Source organism: Hordeum vulgare, chromosome 2H, assembly GCF_904849725.1.
Source record: "Hordeum vulgare subsp. vulgare chromosome 2H, MorexV3_pseudomolecules_assembly, whole genome shotgun sequence".
Taxonomy (NCBI): domain Eukaryota; kingdom Viridiplantae; phylum Streptophyta; class Magnoliopsida; order Poales; family Poaceae; genus Hordeum; species Hordeum vulgare.
Window position 1 is genome coordinate 421,272,787 of NC_058519.1, and position 18,957 is coordinate 421,291,743.

At 41.8% G+C, this 18,957-nt stretch overlaps 1 protein-coding gene across 1 annotated transcript; it reads left to right on the forward strand.

Annotated features, from left to right (window-relative positions):
- Nucleotides 1–13,408: 13,408 nt before the first annotated feature.
- On the forward strand, nt 13,409–17,029 carry LOC123426486 (protein DETOXIFICATION 16-like). The gene is made up of 9 exons (XM_045110327.1): nt 13,409–13,570; nt 14,566–14,837; nt 14,926–15,470; nt 15,559–15,645; nt 15,738–15,794; nt 15,915–16,153; nt 16,257–16,375; nt 16,478–16,564; nt 16,648–17,029. The coding sequence occupies exons 2-9, from the start codon at nt 14,589–14,591 to the stop codon at nt 16,705–16,707; spliced, it is 1,443 nt and encodes a 480-aa protein (XP_044966262.1). The 5' UTR covers nt 13,409–13,570; nt 14,566–14,588; the 3' UTR covers nt 16,708–17,029.
- The last annotated feature ends 1,928 nt before the right edge of the window (nt 17,030–18,957 follow it).

Sequence of the window (18,957 nt, forward strand, 5' to 3'; positions counted from 1 at the left end):
ACCTCGGGAATATTTGAAACGCAATCATGATTTTAGTTTTAATGTTTGCCAAAAGATTTAATCCACTTATTAAACGAATTTGAATTTGAAAAGAGATATGATTCAAAGATTGATCAAGCACTGTTTAGCAAGAGCATTAACTTAATCTTAGCCATCATTGTAGCTTAATTACAATGATCACTATAGCTTAATCCAGGGGTGTCATAGTTAGTCCTGTGTGGATGTAAGTCATGATGGCATAGAAAAGGTTGCTTGTTCGTGAACCCTTCATGGGTGGAGCCCTCCGTGGACTCACACGATCGTTACCCTTCGTTGTTTGTAGTCTCCATCAACATGGACATACGATATAACCACCTATCGAAACCACATCAAAAGTCAATGTGTCTTCATTGTGTTTGATTCTCTTATCCCTCTTTTACATTCATACGCAAAGTCTTTGCTTTGTGATGTCTACTATCTAGATTTGTATTTGTAGGGTGTTACTTGACTTGTGTGAATTTCTAAAAGTTGTTGAAAACTAAGATTGGAATAATGCTTGATTTTATTACTTCATGTAGTCTAGTAACCCCTTTAGACCTACTTGCAGCCCTATAAGTGGTATTAGAGTTTTGGTCTCCGTTAAATTTGATTAACCACCAGGGCAAGTATGGCGTCTAGTGAAGGAAATTATCAACGTAGAGGTCCATATTTTGATGGTACAAACTTTGCTAGTTGGAAACATAAGATGAAATTACACGTCCTTGGTCATAATCCCATTGTTTGGGTTGTTGTTCATGTTGGCTTGCAAGGTGATTTTTTTGAAAATGAAAAAATCGGATCTTTAAGCAACCGCGAAAGAATTGAAGATGTTGCAATACAATGCTCAAACGTGTGACGTCATTTTCAACGGCTTGTGTCCCGAGGAGTTCAACAAGATAAGTCGCCTTCAGAATGACAAAGTTGTTGGAAATATGCCCCAGAGTCAATAATAAAGCAGTTATTATCATATTTCCTTGTTCATGATAATCGATTATTATCCATGTTATAATTGTATTGATTGCAAACTCAAATACATGTGTAGGTACATAGACAACAAAGTGTCCCTAGTATGCCTCTACTGGACTAGCTTGTTGATCAAAGATGGTTAAGGTTTCCTAGCCGTAGACATGAGTTGTCATTTGATAACGGGATCACATCATTAGGAGAATGATGTAATGAACAAGACCCAAACCTTAAGCATAGCATTTGATCGCATCCAGTATACTACTATTGCTTTCTGCATGTTAATGTATTTTTTCCTATGACCACGAGATCATGTATCTCACTGACTCCGAAGGAATGCCTTGTGTGTATCAAACGTCACGACGTAATTGGGTGACTATAAATATGCTCTACATGTATCTCCGAGGGTGTCTCGGGAGTTAGCATTAATCAAGACTGGGATTTGTCACTCCGTATGTTGGAGAGGTATCTCGGGGCCCACTCGTCCTAAGCAGAATAAGATTGCAAGCAATGTGTCTAAGTATTTAGTCACGGGATCTTGTATTACAGAACGAGTAAATAGACTTTCCAGTAACGATATTGAACTAGGTATGGAGATACCGACGATCGAATCTCGGGCAAGTAACATACTGATGGACAAAGGGAATGACATACGGGATTAACTGAATCCTTGACATCGTTGATTCGACCGATATAGATCTTTGCAACATATTTAGGAACCAATGTGGGCATCCAGGTCCCTCTATTGGTTATTGAACGTAGAGGTGTCTCGGTCATGGTTGCATAGTACTTGAACCCGCAGGTTCTGTACACTTAACATCCGATGACGATATAGATATAGTTGAGTTATTATGTTGGCGAACGAAGGTTGTTCATAGACCCGGATGAGATCTCGGACATGACGAGGAGCTTCAGAATGGTTCGGAGGTAAAGATTCATATATGGGAAGTTGGTATTCAAGTTTCGGAAGAGTTTCAAAAGTTACCGGTTTTGTGACGGAGGTTCCGAAAGTGTTTCGGAGGTCCACCGGGAGGGTCCACCTGCCCCGGAGGTCCCCATGAGCTATGAGATGTGGCGCGCCAGCCCGTGGTGGGCTGGGCGCCCCTCTCACCTGAAGACCCATGTGGCCAAAGGGCTAGAGCAACCTAAGGGTGGGCACCACCCCTTGCCTTGGGTGCCAAGGCAGCCCAACCTTGGCCGCCACCCCTCCTAGGGGAAACCCAAGGCCGGCCACCTCTCCACCCTCACCCTATATATAAGAGAGAAGAGGGAGTCAGCCAATACACAAGTCCTTGGCGGTGCCGTCCCTCTCTCTCGTAGTAGTAGTAGTCCATGCCGATATCGCACCACAACCACCTCCACCACGCTGTCATTCTTTCGGAGAAATCAGCTACTACTTCACCCACGCTCGCTGGATCGAGGTGGTGAAGGCATCATCGAGCTGTGCGTGTGATGAATGCGGAGGTGTCGTCCGTTCGACACTTGATCGGGACGTTTGTGATTGGATTGCGGGACGGATCGTGATTGGATCACGAAGATGTTTGACTACATCAATCGTGTTTCTCAATGCTTCTACTTAGTAATCTACAAGGGTATGTAGATGCACTCCTCCTCCCGTAGGTGTTGATCTCCATATATTGATCTTGGTGAGCGTAGGAAATTTCTTGATTCCAATGCAATGTTCCTCAACAGTGGTATAAGAGCTAGGTCTATGCATAGATAACATGCACGAGTAGAACACAAAGTGTTTGTGGGCATTGATGTTCAGATTGCTTACTTCCTTAGTATTATTTTGGTTCATTGGTATTGTGGGATGAAGCGGCCCTGACCAACCTTACTCGTCCACGTACGAGAAACCGGTTCCATCGACTAACATGCAACTTGTTGCATAAAGATAGGTGGCGGGTGTTTGTCTCTCCCACTTTAGTTGAATCGGATTCGACAGAGCCGGTCCTTGTAGAAGGTTAAATAGCAACTTGAACATCATTGTTGTGGCTTTGCGTAGGCAAGAATGGTTCTTGCTAGTTACCCATAGCAGCCACGTAAAACATGCAACAACAATGTAGAGGACGTCTAACTTGTTTTTGCAGGGTATGTTGTGATATGATATGGACAAGGACATGATGAGATATATGTGATGTATGAGGTGATCATGTTTTGTATAGATTATCATGAGTTGCATGTGGATGAGTACGGAAACCGTCACGACCCATACAGTTGTCTTTAATTATTTGTGCCTTCTGCTTTACTTGATTGCTATGAGTTCATGATACTGGTAGAAGCATAGTTGGCGCGGCAACCCCAATGGCAACATGATGATGGGGATCACGGTGTCATGCCGGTGATGATGGAGATCATGTTGGTGCTTTGGAGATGGAGATCAAAAGCACAAGATGATGGCGATATCATGTCACTATTTTGATTAGCATGTGATGTTAATCCTTTTATGCATCTTATTCTGCTTAGGACGATGGTAGCATTATAAGATGGTTCCTCACTAAAATTTCAAGATAAAATTGTGTTCTCCCCAAGTGTGCACAGTTGCGAAGGTTCGTAGTTTTGAAGCACCATGTGATGATCTGGTGTGATAGACTCTACGTACGCATACAACGAGTGTAAGCCAGTTTTGCACATGTAGAACACTTGGGTTAAACTTGACGATCCTAGCATGTACAGACACGGCCTCAGAACACAAGAGATCGAAAGGTCGAACATGAGTCATATAGTAGATATGATCAACATGGAGATGTTCACCATTGAAACCACCTCATCTCACGTGATGATCGGACTTGGGATGGTGGATTTGGATCATGTTACACTCGGACAACCTCAGGGATGTTGATTTGAGTGGGAGTTCTTAAGTAATATGATTAATTGAACTCATTATCATGAACATAGTCTAAGTTGTATTTGCAAAGTATGTTGTAGAACAATAGCTCGTGTTGTAGCTCCCCTATATCTTTGATACGTTCATAGAGAAAACTAATTTGAAAGATGATAGTAGCAATTATGCGGACCGGGTCCATAAACTAAGGATTGCCCTCATTGCTGCACAGAAAGCTTATGTCCTTGATGCACCACTTGGTGTGCCACCGCCTCAAGCGTCATATGCAGATGTTGTGAACATCTTACAGACACGCTTATGATGACTACTTGATAGTTCGGTGTGTCATGCTTTACGGCTTTGGATTGAGGCTCCAAAAGCATTTTGAACGTCCTGGAGCATATGAGATGTTCCAAGAGCTGAAATTGGGATTTCGGGCTCGTGCCCGCGTTGAGAGGTAGGAGACCTCCGACAAGATTCTTTGCCTGGAAGATGAGGAGAATAACTCAATCGATGTGCACGTGCTTAGATTGTCTCGATGCTACAATCACTTGAATCAAGTGAGAGTTGATCTTCGAGATAAGATAGTGATTGCCATAGTTCTCCAAGACAGTGTCACCAAGCTACTGGAGCTTCGTGATGAACTATAACATGTTAGGCATGGAGATAATGATCCCTGAGCTATTCGCGATGTTTTACACCGCGAAGGTAGAAATCAAGAAGGAGCATCAAGTGTTGATGTTTAGTAAAAACACTAGTTTCAAGAAAGGGAAGGGCAAGAAGGGAAACATCAAGAATGGCGAGCCAGTTTTCGCTTTAGTGAAGAAACCCAAGGTTGAACTCAAATCTGAGACTAAGTGCTTCTGTTGTAAGGGGAACGAACACTGAAAGCGAAACAACCCTAGGTACTTGGCAAATAAGAAGGCTGGCAATGTCAAACAAAAGTATATTTGATATACATGTTATGAATGTGTGCTTTACTAGTTCTCGTTGTAGCCCCTGGGTATTTGATACTGGTTCAATTGCTAATATTAGTAACTTGAAACATGAGTTGCGCAATAAATAGAGACTAGCTAAGGGTGAGGTGTCGATGTGTGTTGGAAGTGTTTCCAAGGTTGATATGATCACCATCACACACTCCATCTACCTTCGGGATTAGTGATAAACCTAAATAAATGTTATTTGGTGTTTGTGTTGAGCATTAACATTATATTGATTTTGTTTATTGCGAGACGATTATTTATGTAAGTTACAGAATAATGGGTTATTCTGTTTACATGAATAATATCTAATATGATCATGCACCCAAGATGAATGGTTTATTGAATCTCGGTCGTAGTGATACACATGTAATAGTATTGATGCAAAAAGATTTAAAGTTAGTAATGATAACACCACTTAATCGTGGCATTGCCGCTTAGGTCATATTGGTGCAAAACGCATGAAGAAACTCCATGTTGATGGATCTTTGGACTCACTCGATTTTGAATTGCTTGAGACATGCAAACCATGCCTATTAGTGTAAACACATGAAGAAACTCCATGCTGATGGATCCTTGGACTTACTCGATTTTGAATCACTTGAGACATGCGAACCATGCCACATGGGCAAGATGACTGAAGACCTCATTTTCAAGTGAGATGGAATGGGAAAGTGACTTATTGGAAATCATACATTTTGATGTATGTAGTCCAATGAGTGCTGAAGCACGCAGTGGATATCATTATTTTCTTACTTCATAGATGATTTGAGTAGACACGGGTATATTTACTTGATAAATCACAGGTCTGAAATGTTGAAAAGTTCAAGCAGTTTGAGAGTGAAGTTGAAGATCATCATGACAAGAAGATGAAATGTCTACGATATGATCGTAGAGGTAAACATGTGAGTTACGAGTTTAGTATACAATTAACACAAACGTGGAAATTGTTTCATAACTCATGCCACCTGGAACATGATACGTCTCCAACGTAACTACTTTTCCAAACACTTTTGCTCTCATTTTGGCCTCTATTTGCATGATTTGAGTGAAACTAACCTGGACTAATGTTGTTTTCATCAGAACTACCTTGGTGTTATTTTTGTGAAGAAATAAAAGTTCTCAGAATTGGAAAAAATTGAATTATTTTTGGTATTTATAAGGACTTATGGAGCGAAGAGTTGCCTGAGGGGAAGTGCCATGGGCCACAAGCCAACAGGGAGCCCCCCCAGGCCGCGCCCTGATGGCTTGTGGGGCTCTCGAGGCTCCTTCGACCCTAATTACGCTCCTATAAATTCATATTCTCCGAGAAAAAAATAAGAGAGAAGTTTTCATCACATTCTACAAGATGGAGCTGCCTCCACCTCCTGTTCTTCCTCTGGAGGGCTGATCTGGAGTCCGTTTGGGGCTCCGCCGCTCCGGGGAGGGGGATTCGTCGTCGTTGTTATCACCAACCCTTCCCCATCAACACCACTATGATGCTCACCACCGGGAGTGAGTAATTCCCATGTAGGCTTGCTAGACAATGGTGAGACTGGATGAGGTTGATAATGAATCGAGTTAAGTTTGATAGGGCTTGATCCCTAGTATCCACTATGTTTTGAGGTTGATGTTACTATGACTTTGCTATGCTTAATGCTTGTCACTAGGGCCCGAGTGCCATGATTTCAGTTCTGAACCTATTATGTTTTCATGAATGTAAGATTTATTTGGATCCTATCTTGCAATTTATAGTTACCTATTACGTGTCTTGATCCTCATACCTCAAGGTGACAATAATTGGGATTCTTTCCGATGATTGTCGTAGTTTGAGGAGTTCACGTATTCACTATGTGTTAATGCTTTGTTCAGGTTCTCTATTAAAAGGAGGCCTTAATATCCCTAAGTTTCCAATAGGACCCCACTCCCATGGGAGGGTAGGACTAAAGATGTCATGCAAGTTCTTATCGCAAGCACTTATGACTATATACAGAATAAATGCCTACATTATATTGATGAATTGGAGCTAATTGTGTGTCGCCCTAGTGTGTAATTGTTATATGACTAATGTCATATAAATCATTATTCACTACTGACCCACGTGCCTACGTTCTACACATACCGATTCTTGTTAAGTTGCTACTATTGCTACTACTGTCACACCTGCTACTAAATTGCTACTGCTATTACTGTTACCAAAATTGTTGCTATCACTGTTACGGTCACTACTATCACTTGTTGTGCTACTAAATACTTGTTGCTGAAAGATATCCCAAGTGCGGTTGAATTGGCAACTCAATTGTTACAGCCAATAAATATTCTTTGGCTCCCCTTGTGTTGAATCAATAAATTAGGGTGAAATACTACTCGTGAAGACTGCCGCGATCCCCTATACTTGTGGGTCATCAACACCTTTTCTGGCGCCGTTGCCAAGGAGGATAGCTCTATTTATTGTGTTTAATTGAGGATATTCAATTGCCATTATGAAGAATCTGAAATATAATCGAACCAAGATCGTCCCCTCTCGTACGAGAGGAGGTAAGCAACTGCATCTAGCTCTGCTTTGGATTCACCTACTCTTTTGAATTAGCTTGTTACACCGCCACGCGTTGCTCGAAAATAGATGGCACATGAATTTGATGATGCTACTTCTGAAATTAATGATGATATTATTGCCACACATGATTAAACTAAAACTGTGCCACTGAGTGAATTACTTGATGTCCATATTGCTAGAGCTAGTGAACTTCAAAATACTGAAACTCATGAAGACTTTGAAATACCTTCTACACCCTGTCCTCCTAATCATTATTGAGGAAACCATTAACTGGTAATTGCTCGGTTGGCTGGTGAGTAGGAGATTAATGGGCTAATCGGCAAGTTAATCGGCCATTTAATCCATTAATCGAGCTATTTATCAGTTAATCGGCTACTCGGTGACCGTGCGAGTAGGGATTAATCGGCAAGTTAACTGGTTAACTGGACGAATTCTTGAACAGGGCCACGTGAACCTATCCAAAAGAAGAGAGGTATTCTATTTCTCAGTCCTGAAGATATGCAAGAAGCAAAAAGAACTATGCAGGAGAAAGGTATTAAAATTGAGGATATTAGGAAATAACCACCGATCGAAGAAATACATGGACTTGATATCCCAACACAGGTAGTAGAAGCAAACTCTCTTCGTTCCTTTAATGAGAATGACATACCTTACGCTAAGACTCTTGATCGATGCATGGATGAATTTGATAATTACATTGTTAAGTAAGAGCACTTCAATAACTATGTTAAGGAACAATTGACGAATAATGCCATGGTGATAGATCGTTTGAGTGACTTAATGTTTAGAATTGCTAATGATGTGAAAGGTCTAGGTAAACATGACTCTATGGTTCACATCGAACTAGATCAAGTAGCTAAGTCACAAAATGATTTTCTTACTGAGATGAATAATATTAATGATCAGGTTGTTAGAGTAGTGACTAGAAGAGGTAGAATGAGTCAAGAGCCTCTTTATCCTAAAGGTCACTCTGAAATAATTAAACCTGATTCTTAGAGAATGAATGTTGATACACTTAGTCCTTCTAAGAAGAAAAAGAAAAGGAAAAATGATAGGACTTTGCCTGCTCCTAGTGAACCTGATATACAAAAACCTGTAGAGAATCACAATGATGTTTCTATTTCTAGTACTGAGACACAATCTGGTAGTGAACATGCACCTAGTGATAATGAAAATGAAGGTGAGAATAATAGGGTGCATGTAGATGTTCCAGCGGATAGTAATAAAGAACATGGTAATGATATAGAGACAAAACCTGTTGAGGGTCTTAATAACCCACCTCTTAAGAATAAACACTATGATAAGAGAGACTTCGTTGCTACAAAACATTGTAAGGAAAGAGAACCATCGGTTCAAAAACCTATGCCATTCCCTCCAAAGTTATCCAAAAGTAGGGATGATGAAGATTTTGAACGCTTTACTGAAATGATTAGACCTGTCTTTTTGCGTACTCACTTGACTGATATATTGAAAATGCCTCCATATGCTAAGTATATGAAGGATATCATTACCAACAAAAGGAAGATATCCGAAACTGAAATTACCACCATGCTTGCTAATTATTCTTTTGATGGTGGAGTACCTAAGAAGTTGGGAGATCCGGGTATACCCACTATACCTTGCTCCACTAAGATAAATTATGTCAAGACTGCTTTCTGTGATCTAGGAGCCGGTGTTAGTGTTATGTCTTTCTCCCTTCATAAAAGACTTGAATTGAATAAGCTTACACGCACTGAGATATCTTTGCAAATGGCTGATAAATCCACTTCTCTAACTATTGGAATTTGCGAGGATGTTCCCGTTGTGGTTGCAAATGTTACTATCTTAATAGACTTGTTATTCTCGATATGCCCGAGGACGATAATATGTCGATCATCCTTGGTAGATCCTTTTTAAATACTACTGGGGCTGTTATTGATTGCAACAAAAGCAAGTTACCTTCAATGTCAACGGCAAGCAGCATACCATGCATTTTTCAAAGAAGCAAATTTTAGTTAGTAATACTAATGTTATTGAGCCTTGCGCTACGGTCATCATCAGAGACTTTCAAATCCCACCTACTGCCAAGGAAAGAAAATACTATAATCTTGTTGTTGCAGATATGCAAATCCCCATTGAGGTAACCTAGTGCCATACGAAAGTTCTTCGGTTTCATGTTAATCGGAAGCGGTTGTTAATAAGACTTGATCAACCTTATTAATGGATCCTCTTCGAAAGACATGAGATTGATGAATTTAGTTTTCACAACTCTCTGTACCCAAGTTTATTCACTGTTCTTTTAGATGTATAAAAATAAAATGCCATTACTTTCCTCTTTTTTGAGTTTTCCGTGCATTAGACAAATGACCCAAAAATAAAAAGTCTCAGCTTGCCACCAAATTTTAACACGAATATTTTGGAATAAATCAGAATTTTTGGAGTAAAAATTGCAGCACGGAGGTGCACCTATGAGCCAGAAGCCAACTGGTTGCCCCTGGGGTCGCGCCCTGATGACTTGTGGGGCCCATAGCCCCCCCGCCTTATCTCTTTAGCTCACATCATCTCCTACCTCCAGAAAAAAAAATCCTGGCTCTCTCTTTCCCATGTTCTTCCTCTAGAAACTGAAATTTTTGATCTCATCGCTCGGGACTCCGTTTTCGAAACTGTTTTGAGGGAATTGTTTCTTGGTATGTGACTCCATCCCTCCAATTAGTTTTTGCCTTAGTAGTTTATATTTTGCTTAAATTACTTCACTTGGTGCTGCAGAATATGAGCTTGCATGTTAAAATCTTTGAGTTCCAAGTAACATGAATGCTTGATATAGCCTCTAAGTACCCATATGAGTAGTTGCTACCAATCTTGCAAAGTTTCTGTGGTCCAAAATTTTCAGAAATTTGTACTTAGGGAGATGAGTTTCTTTAGGAGGAGCTCCTCGAGAAGACGTAATCCTGGTGAATCATCGAGTGTGAGCTCGACACAACAACCTTACATTGTGCCTCGGGACAATCAGGTAGTCATGGCTCAAGCAAAATCATGTCGGTGGCTAAGCGATGAGTTCATGAATGGTGCAGATATCAAGGAGGAATTTGATCATTTCATTTACAATACCAGCCTCACCAACTTCCTTGAAGATAAGTGTGCCCAACATTACAACCTTACCTGCACTTTCACAAATGAATTCCACTATCTCTCTAGTACTTCCAGAGTATCATTTACTCTCTATGATAAAGCCTTTAGCATGAGCCTAGAAGAATTTTCCATTGCATGCAAACTCCCGCTTTGGGGTTCACTAGATAAACATTAAAAAACTGATTATAATATGACTCTTGAGAGCCTCTGCGTTGGAGAAAATAGAGGAGTAATGCAGGCTAGAATTAAAGCATTCAGTTTCCCTCTATTCGCTACTTTGCAGTATTTAACAGAAAATGTGTAGTAGAGAAACAAGATTGCAGTACGCTATGTACCCTTGACTTGAGACTTATTCACACAGCTGTGACTGGTGAGCGACACTATAACCTCGCTTTCCTGTCCTTTCAGAAATGGCATGTGATATAGTAGCGATCCCCATCTCAACGGTTGCTTCTGAATCAGCTTTTAGCACTAGTGGTCATATTCTTGATGGCTTCAGAAGCTCTTTGACACCGGCAACATTCCAAGCGTTGATATGTACACAAGAATGGTTGCGTAGTAAGCCTATCAATGTTGAAATTGATCTTGCCAAGTTGACCAAAGTGGAGGAAGCTACTTAAATGGGAGCCCTTCAATTATTTCAGTGATCATGCTACATTTATGTTATTTACTTGATCATGCACTATTTCTGTTATTTTTCTAGATGTGGGAACTCTTCACTTGGATGATAATGACGTGATATTGATTGATTGATCTTCATGCATGGACCTTGAGTGGAAAGTTGCTGCGTGAAGTGATGAAGTCAATGCCCCTTTATCAGCCTTTGTCTCTATTTGCGCATTTTGTTTATGTGCCCTACTATCATGTGTTGAACACATTATTGCTATGTTAACTTATGTTTCAGAATTTGTTCATGTGACTGTACTGCTATGTTAACTTATGCTCCAGAAATTATTCATGTGGTTGTACTGCTATGTTAACTTATGCTCCAGAATTTATTCTTGTGGTTGTATGAAATTTGTGTTGAGCAGTTCTACTTGTGCTTGTATTGGACAATTTTTGTTCTAGAATTTATTCATGTGGTTGGTTGTACAGTGTACTAGGCATGTACTAAATTAGTGCTTGTGGTTGGCTGTAATGGACGTGCACCTAAATTTTTGCAAATATGTAACCACGTTATAGTTCAAATTCGCGTCAACTTTGGTTTATTTGGTTATTACCGAAACCAAACCGAAAACAAATGGTTATTACCGAAACTGAACTCTATCTATGTATAAAACCGTATAAACTGAAATATAAAAACCGTATAAATCAAATCGAAAAACCGAACACACAAACTGAGTCACCCCTCCTAGGGGAAACCCTAGGCCGGCCACCTGTCCGCTCCCCCTATATATGAGAGGTGAGGGAGGCATCCAATACACAAGTCCTCGACGACGCCCTCCCTCTCTCTCTCGTAGTACTTCTCCACTACCGCGATCATGATAGCGCTTGGCGAAGCCCTGCCGAGATCGCACTACCACCACCGCCACCACGCCGTCGTGTTGCCGGAGAACTCAGCTACTACTTCATCCGCGCTTGCTAGATCGAGGTGGTGAAGGCGTCATCGAGCTGTATGTGTGCTGAACGCGGAGGTGTCGTCCGTTCGTCACTTGATCGTGACGTTCGTTATTGATCGCGGGGTGGATCGTGATTGGATCGCGAAGACATTCGACTACATCAACCGCGTTTCTCAACACTTTCGCTTAGCGATCTACAAGGGTATGTAGATGCACTCCTCACATAGATGTTGATCTCAGTGAGCGTAGGATTTTTTTTCATGCAACGTTTCTCAACAAAAACAATTTAAAATACTTTAATTGATATGTACGAAGAAACCGAATCCATCAAGGAGTACAAGTTGGATGTACTTTAAAATCAATTTGACAAGTTTAAGATAAAAAACGATAAATGAGTCAAGTAGTAGTATAATCATTATGTTTGTATCCTTGATGGTTTGTTTTAATTCAATAAAATTTACTATATCTTACTCCCTTCGTTTCTAAATATAAGTTTTTTTAGAAATTTTACTAGAAGACTATATACGGAGCAAAATGAATGAATCTATACTATAAAGTATGGCTAAATACATCTGTATGTAGTCTTCTAGTTAAACTTCTAGAAAGACTTATATTTAGGAACGGAGGAAGTACAAGTTTAAGATGAAGGACGATGAACGTGAAAATATACTTATATACTCCCTCCGTTCCTAAATATAAGTCTTTTAGGCGATTTCACTAAGGGTCTAGATACGGAGCAAAATGATTGAATCTATACTCTAAAGTATGTCTATATACATGCGTATATAGTCCACTAGTGAAATCTCTACAAAGACTTATTTAGGAACGGAGCGAGTAATCATTATGTGTTGTATCCTTGATACTCCCTCCGTCCCAAAATAACTGTTTCAAGCTTAGGCCCTGTTTGGATACTCTAGCTTAGCTAGTGGTTAGAGTTAGTTTCTAGCTCATGACTAACCCTAAACTAACTCTAGCCAAATAGGTGTTTGGATGAAAGGGCTAGATTGACAATAGATGCACTTTATAGAAAGAGAAAAGTGATTTTTTAATGAACCCCATGAAAACTAGCTTCAATTAGCATCTCTTGGCTAGTGGAAGAGAGAGAGCAAAATATTTTTTAATGAACCCCATGAAAACTAGCTCCAATTAGCACCTCTTGGGTGAGCTAGTTTTTTAGATGGGTTAGATGCAACTAGCTCCAATCTAACCCTTGTGTTTGGATATTTTAGGGCTAGTTGAACCCAAACTAGTTCAAACTAACTCTAGCCCATGGATCCAAACAGGGCCTTAGTACAATTTTATACTAGAGCTAGTACAAAGTTGAGACACTTATTTTGGGACGGAGGGAGTATTTTATTTTAATTCAATAAAATTCACCCTGTCAATATACTGTATGTGGTGTGACAGTGTGACATGCATCACTCATTTTCTCCGTAGCCGCCTTGCTCGCGGCCCCATCCCCCTTTGTCTGTGGAGGACTTCTTCTGCCGCTTCCTCGCCGTGGCCACCGGGCCGCCGACGCCTAGCCCCCGCGGTGCCCTCCCTCCCGCGGAATCGTCAACACGGCCTCTACCTGCCTGCGGTGCGGTTCTTATCCCCTTTCTTGCCCTTTTTTCGGTATTGCTCCATTGGAGAGGTTCGCTACTTCTCTGGAATTTGATTCCGTGCTTTGGTTGTACAGTAGCATCCAAAATCGGCAGGCTTTGCTCTTGCCTCATTTTGAAGAACATCTTAGGAGCTTCTGTTTTGTGCGTAGAGGAGGGATGTCTTGAATTTTTACTCGGATGGATTCAAGAAGCCATTCTGAATTTTTACTTTTGCAGTTCCTAATCACAGGACTCGTCGGTTGATTCGCTAATGGCCCTGGATCTTGGAAAATGCCTTTCTTAAACTATTGTAAGACGTTTTAGTAGGTCATTTTAGCCTATCAAAACATCTTATATTTTAAAACAGAGGTAATAGGTCGTATCACGCCGGTGGTCAGACACGACAGAATAAAAAAAGGACGAATTTTTAGCTATGTGCGCTTACAAACGATTGGCCGTGCCTTTAACTGTTTGCATTATTGACGTGTTCAAAAAGTGTGACAGTGACAACTAGTAGTGGGCAAAGGGAATCCATGTTTGATTTCATTAGTAGTACCTTGGTATATACTTATTCCTTTGATTAGTATTTGCAGATCTAAGCGCACTTAATTAAATTTACCAAGAAGGGATAGAATCATAGAATAGAATGGCAATCTTGTTCTGGTCGAGCATGTATTCTTTATCATCCAATTCACTACAGATTGTCGGATAGTTATTGTCTCAGTTGCGTTGAACCTGGTTGCCAAGCTGCCTCCTTAGTCTCCCATAGAGTTTTAGTCCACTTTTGGCTTCTGTACTCTGAATCGTCTGAATCATGCTCAAATTTTCTTGTCGACACATGCTGAACTTGGCTGCCAAGCTAATGCCCTCTATTTCCTCTCGATTTCCTGTTGGAATTTGGCTATATAATATTGGTGAAATCCATTGGTATCCTCTTCCACTTCGTGTTAAATATCCCTTCATTTCACTTGTGAACACCTACCTTGTTCAGAAGTAGAGTGTGAAGTTCCAATTATGCTGCCAAGCATGGAGGAGCCCCTTGTCGGAGGCAACATTGAGAAGACAGGAGGGCCAGGAGAGAGCCTCTTAGTGATTGAGGTCAAGAAGCAGTTGTACCTTGCCGGGCCTCTCGTCGTTGGAAGCCTGCTGCAGAATGTCGTCCAGATGATATCGGTCATGTTTGTCGGTCATCTCGGTGAGCTCGATCTCTCGAGTGCCTCCATCGCCACCTCCTTTGCCGGTGTCACCGGCTTCAGCTTATTGGTATATATATTATGTCAATTTCATCTCTTACATATGTTGGACCTCCTGAACACCTAACATCACCTTGCTTTGTTCATGATCATTTGAGGCCGGCATGTCGAGCAGCTTGGACACACTGTGTGGGCAAGCCTTCGGAGCAAAGCAGTACCATCTTCTTGGCATCTACAAGCAGAGGGCAATCCTTGTACTCACTCCTCTGAGCGTCGTGGTTGCTGTGATATGGGCATACACTGGCCAGATCCTCCTCTTCTTCGGCCAGGACCCTGAGATTGCCATGGGAGCAGGGAGCTACATCCGTTGGATGATCCCGGCGCTGTTCGTCTACGGCCCGCTGCAGTGCCATGTCCGGTTCCTACAAACACAGAACATCGTCCTCCCGGTGATGCTCAGCGCAGGTGTCACAGCACTGAACCATATCTTGGTCTGCTGGTTGCTGGTTTACAAGCTTGGCCTGGGCAACAAGGGTGCTGCCTTGGCCAATACAATCTCTTACCTGACGAATCTGCTCATCCTGGCTCTCTACATCAGGCTCTCTCCATCCTGTAAGAGGACTTGGACAGGGTTGTCAATGGAGGCATTTCGCGACATCCTTAGCTTTTTGAGGCTTGCGGTTCCATCTGCTCTGATGGTTTGGTGAGTTTGAGTTGATCCCTCTAATTGCAGGTAGAATTTTTTGTCGTCCATGTCCAATTGAATTTCATCCAACATTTATTTTACACAGTTTGGAGTGGTGGTCATTTGAGCTGCTTGTACTTTTTTCTGGATTTCTTCCAAATCCTAAGCTCGAGGCGTCCGTGTTGTCCATCAGGTTCGCTTTTGCCTTCTGCCGATAGTAACAGCTTATTTCACATCCGGTTCGCCTTTGCCTTCTGCCGATAGTAACAGCTCAACTTGCTGCAGTTTAAATACTCTTTCATTAGTATTCAGAATCCCATCTGGACTTGGTGCAGCTATAAGGTCAGACTGAACAACTCCAAGTCATAAACCTGATATTTTAATCATATAGTACTTCAGTGATTACTATCTATCTCACCACACAGAATACGCGATATTCATTATTATCTCTCACCTCTGTAGCACCCGTGTATCAAATGAGCTCGGTGCTGGGCGACCTGATGCTGCCCGTTTAGCGACCCATGTGATCATGGTTCTGGGTCTTGTGTCGAGCGTATCGGTCGGTCTTGCCATCATTTTGGTGCGCAATTTATGGGGGTACGCATACAGCAACGAGAAGGAAGTGGTGGAATACATTGCCAGAATGATGCCAATTCTCGCCGTCACATTCTTGTTTGATGACCTGCAGTGTGTCCTTTCAGGTAAGTGTGGTGTAGGTGCTTCAGAGAAAATAAATTTGGCAATTATAAGGAGCCTGCATATAGGTTTTAGGATGAACAATATCTGTGATCGGTGTTTTTTCAGGTATTGTTAGGGGCTGTGGCTTGCAGAAGATTGGCGCGTATGTCAATCTTAGCGCATACTACCTTGTCGGCATCCCGGCGGCTTTATATTTTGCGTTTGTGTCCCATCTTGGTGGAATGGTACCTATCTTCCTAAATTTATTATACAAAAAGCTCCAAGTTCACCTATATTCCTAATTTCACTTGCGGAAACCTCTGAAAATTGTGGTTATGAACTGTTAGGGGCTGTGGTTCGGATTAACCTGCGGACTTGTCGTGCAGACGGTGTTGCTCCTGTCCATAACCCTGCGCACCAACTGGGACAAAGAAGTAAGCACAACAACTGAATATTCTTGCACACGATCAAATTTATTTTGTTGACTTATCAGTGACCTATGTTTTTGCTTTGGTAGGCTTTGAAGGCCAAGGACAGGGTTTTCAGTTCTTCCCTGCCTGTAGACTTGGCAACATGAGACACACAAGACAGGATGCACAATTTTTCGGGAAATTAGCCAGCGAGATGTGCATGGAGATAGAACCAATGAGGAATTCGTCGCCGAAAATGGTGCTTCGTCTCGATGTCACTAGCATGTGCAGTTCTTCACAGAAGCATCGGGAAATGGGCGATCCGCTTTGGTAAAAACAATTCGTATACAGAAAATAAAATGTTGGGATGGGTAGAGGGTGTAGTACCTGGTGATATACAAGGGAATAAGGATCCAGGATTTTCATACACTAGGAATGATGAGGGTATTTTCTTCACGGAAAGAATATAATTGCTCAATTGCATGGAAAGGAGGTTCCTCGTCAGCATTGCATATCCTTGGTTTTTGTATTTGGTATCGGGTAGGGTCACTAGAATCTGGAAAAGGTAAAAATTAACTTTCGCCAGGACAAATAAAACAAGGAGGCGACGTTAAGACTTTGCAGAAATGTGCTTCATGGGCAAACGGCTGACAAAAGTGTATGCTTTTGAGCTTTCTTTCTGGTGCGGACGTGCCGGTCATGTATTGGACGGAGAAGGCTCCTAGTCCGTTGTGTTCTTTATCTAGTGCTAGTGACAACGATGCGCACTGTGGTTAATGGGGAGAAGACTAGAATAGAAACACAAGGTGTGCAAAAATCAGATGCTTGTCCCTTAAAGTATACCACATTGGTCCAGCAGTAGGAAATGATGGTACCAGGACAGCTCAACGTGGACAAAATACAGGAACAAAGATTTCCATAAATTCAAGATTTAAAATATTCTATGTTTGAAGAGAAGGACTTCGGTACAACCCCACTAAACGTATAAGGGCAGTATGATCATTACACATTGTATACAGCATCCGTTGCCCCGCCCGCCCGCCCGTCGTATGTACGCCACGTCAGCCCACGCGTCGGCGGTTGGTTTGAAAAAAAAAGGAAAAACCCTATCTTCACCATGCATGTCTCCGCCGCCGCCGCCGTGACTCCACCACGTCGGCGCCGACGTGGCTTCACCCCCGCACGTCTCCGCCGACGCCGCGACTCCACCACGCGTCGTCTCCGCCGCCGACGTGACTCCCCCCACCGTCTCCGCCGCCGCCAAGACTACACCACGCGTCGTCTCCACCGTCGTTACGCCAGCACACACACCTCCGCCGCCGCTGGTACGCCACCCCCACACATCTCCACTGGCGACGTGACCCCCCTCCCTCCGCTTCGACGTTGGCGGTTGCAGTGACCGACGCGGCGTATCCATCTTCAAACGACGACGTTGCAGCCACCGGTGCATCGACGTCGAACACAACGAACGATGTCGGTCAACCCTTCGAAGACGGACAGTAAGTTTTTTTCATTTAATTCATACGATTTTTCATGATTTCATTGTATGAGTGTTTATGTTGTGGTATTGTGACATTGATAGAACACCTATTGAAAGGTTTATTGTTAGAGCAAGACATCTAATATGATGTCGTTGACTCTAGTAGTGAGGATGAATCATTGTCATTGAATGCAAATAAATCACTCGGACACAACTATATGAGTTAGAATGAATCATATAGTGGTAATGTAAGTGTTGTGTACATTGACTATAAATAATGGAAATATAAGCTATTACATTAACAATTACAATTGCTATTGAATTTAAATAGGTGCATGCCAATGATGACAATGACAATGACGATTACGATATAGATGAACAATCTTATGCTGAAAGTGGAACCTAGGTATGTTTCAAATATGTTGTATTATTACTAGCATACAAATTGTATTACCACTTACACTTTTGAATCTGCACAAAGAAATACCGATGGTGACACTAAGGCGAGAACTTTACATGATGACAATGATGAGGATGATGACAATGATGAGGATGATGATAATTATGAGTACGATGACAATGCATCCAATGAAGGAAATATGAGCGAAGTAAGTTATAGTACATGTTCAAATTAGTCATGAAAACTGAAAACATAGCAACAGACTGACGAACATGGTGATATGTCTTATTTTGCAGGGGTGTGTTGATGGTCCTAATGAGAACGATGAGCATGTTGGCAATCTTGAGTTTGACCTTGACATCGGCTATGATGAATATCAGCAAGAGACATTGGATAGGCATTGGGAAGTCATGGCCAAGACATTCAGATCAGAAGGAGAGGCGTACATGTTTTAAAACCAGCACGCGAAAGATCGTGGATTCAGTATCAGGAGGGACTTGAAAAGGTTTGCAAAAGGCTCTGAAAAAGTTTTACGCA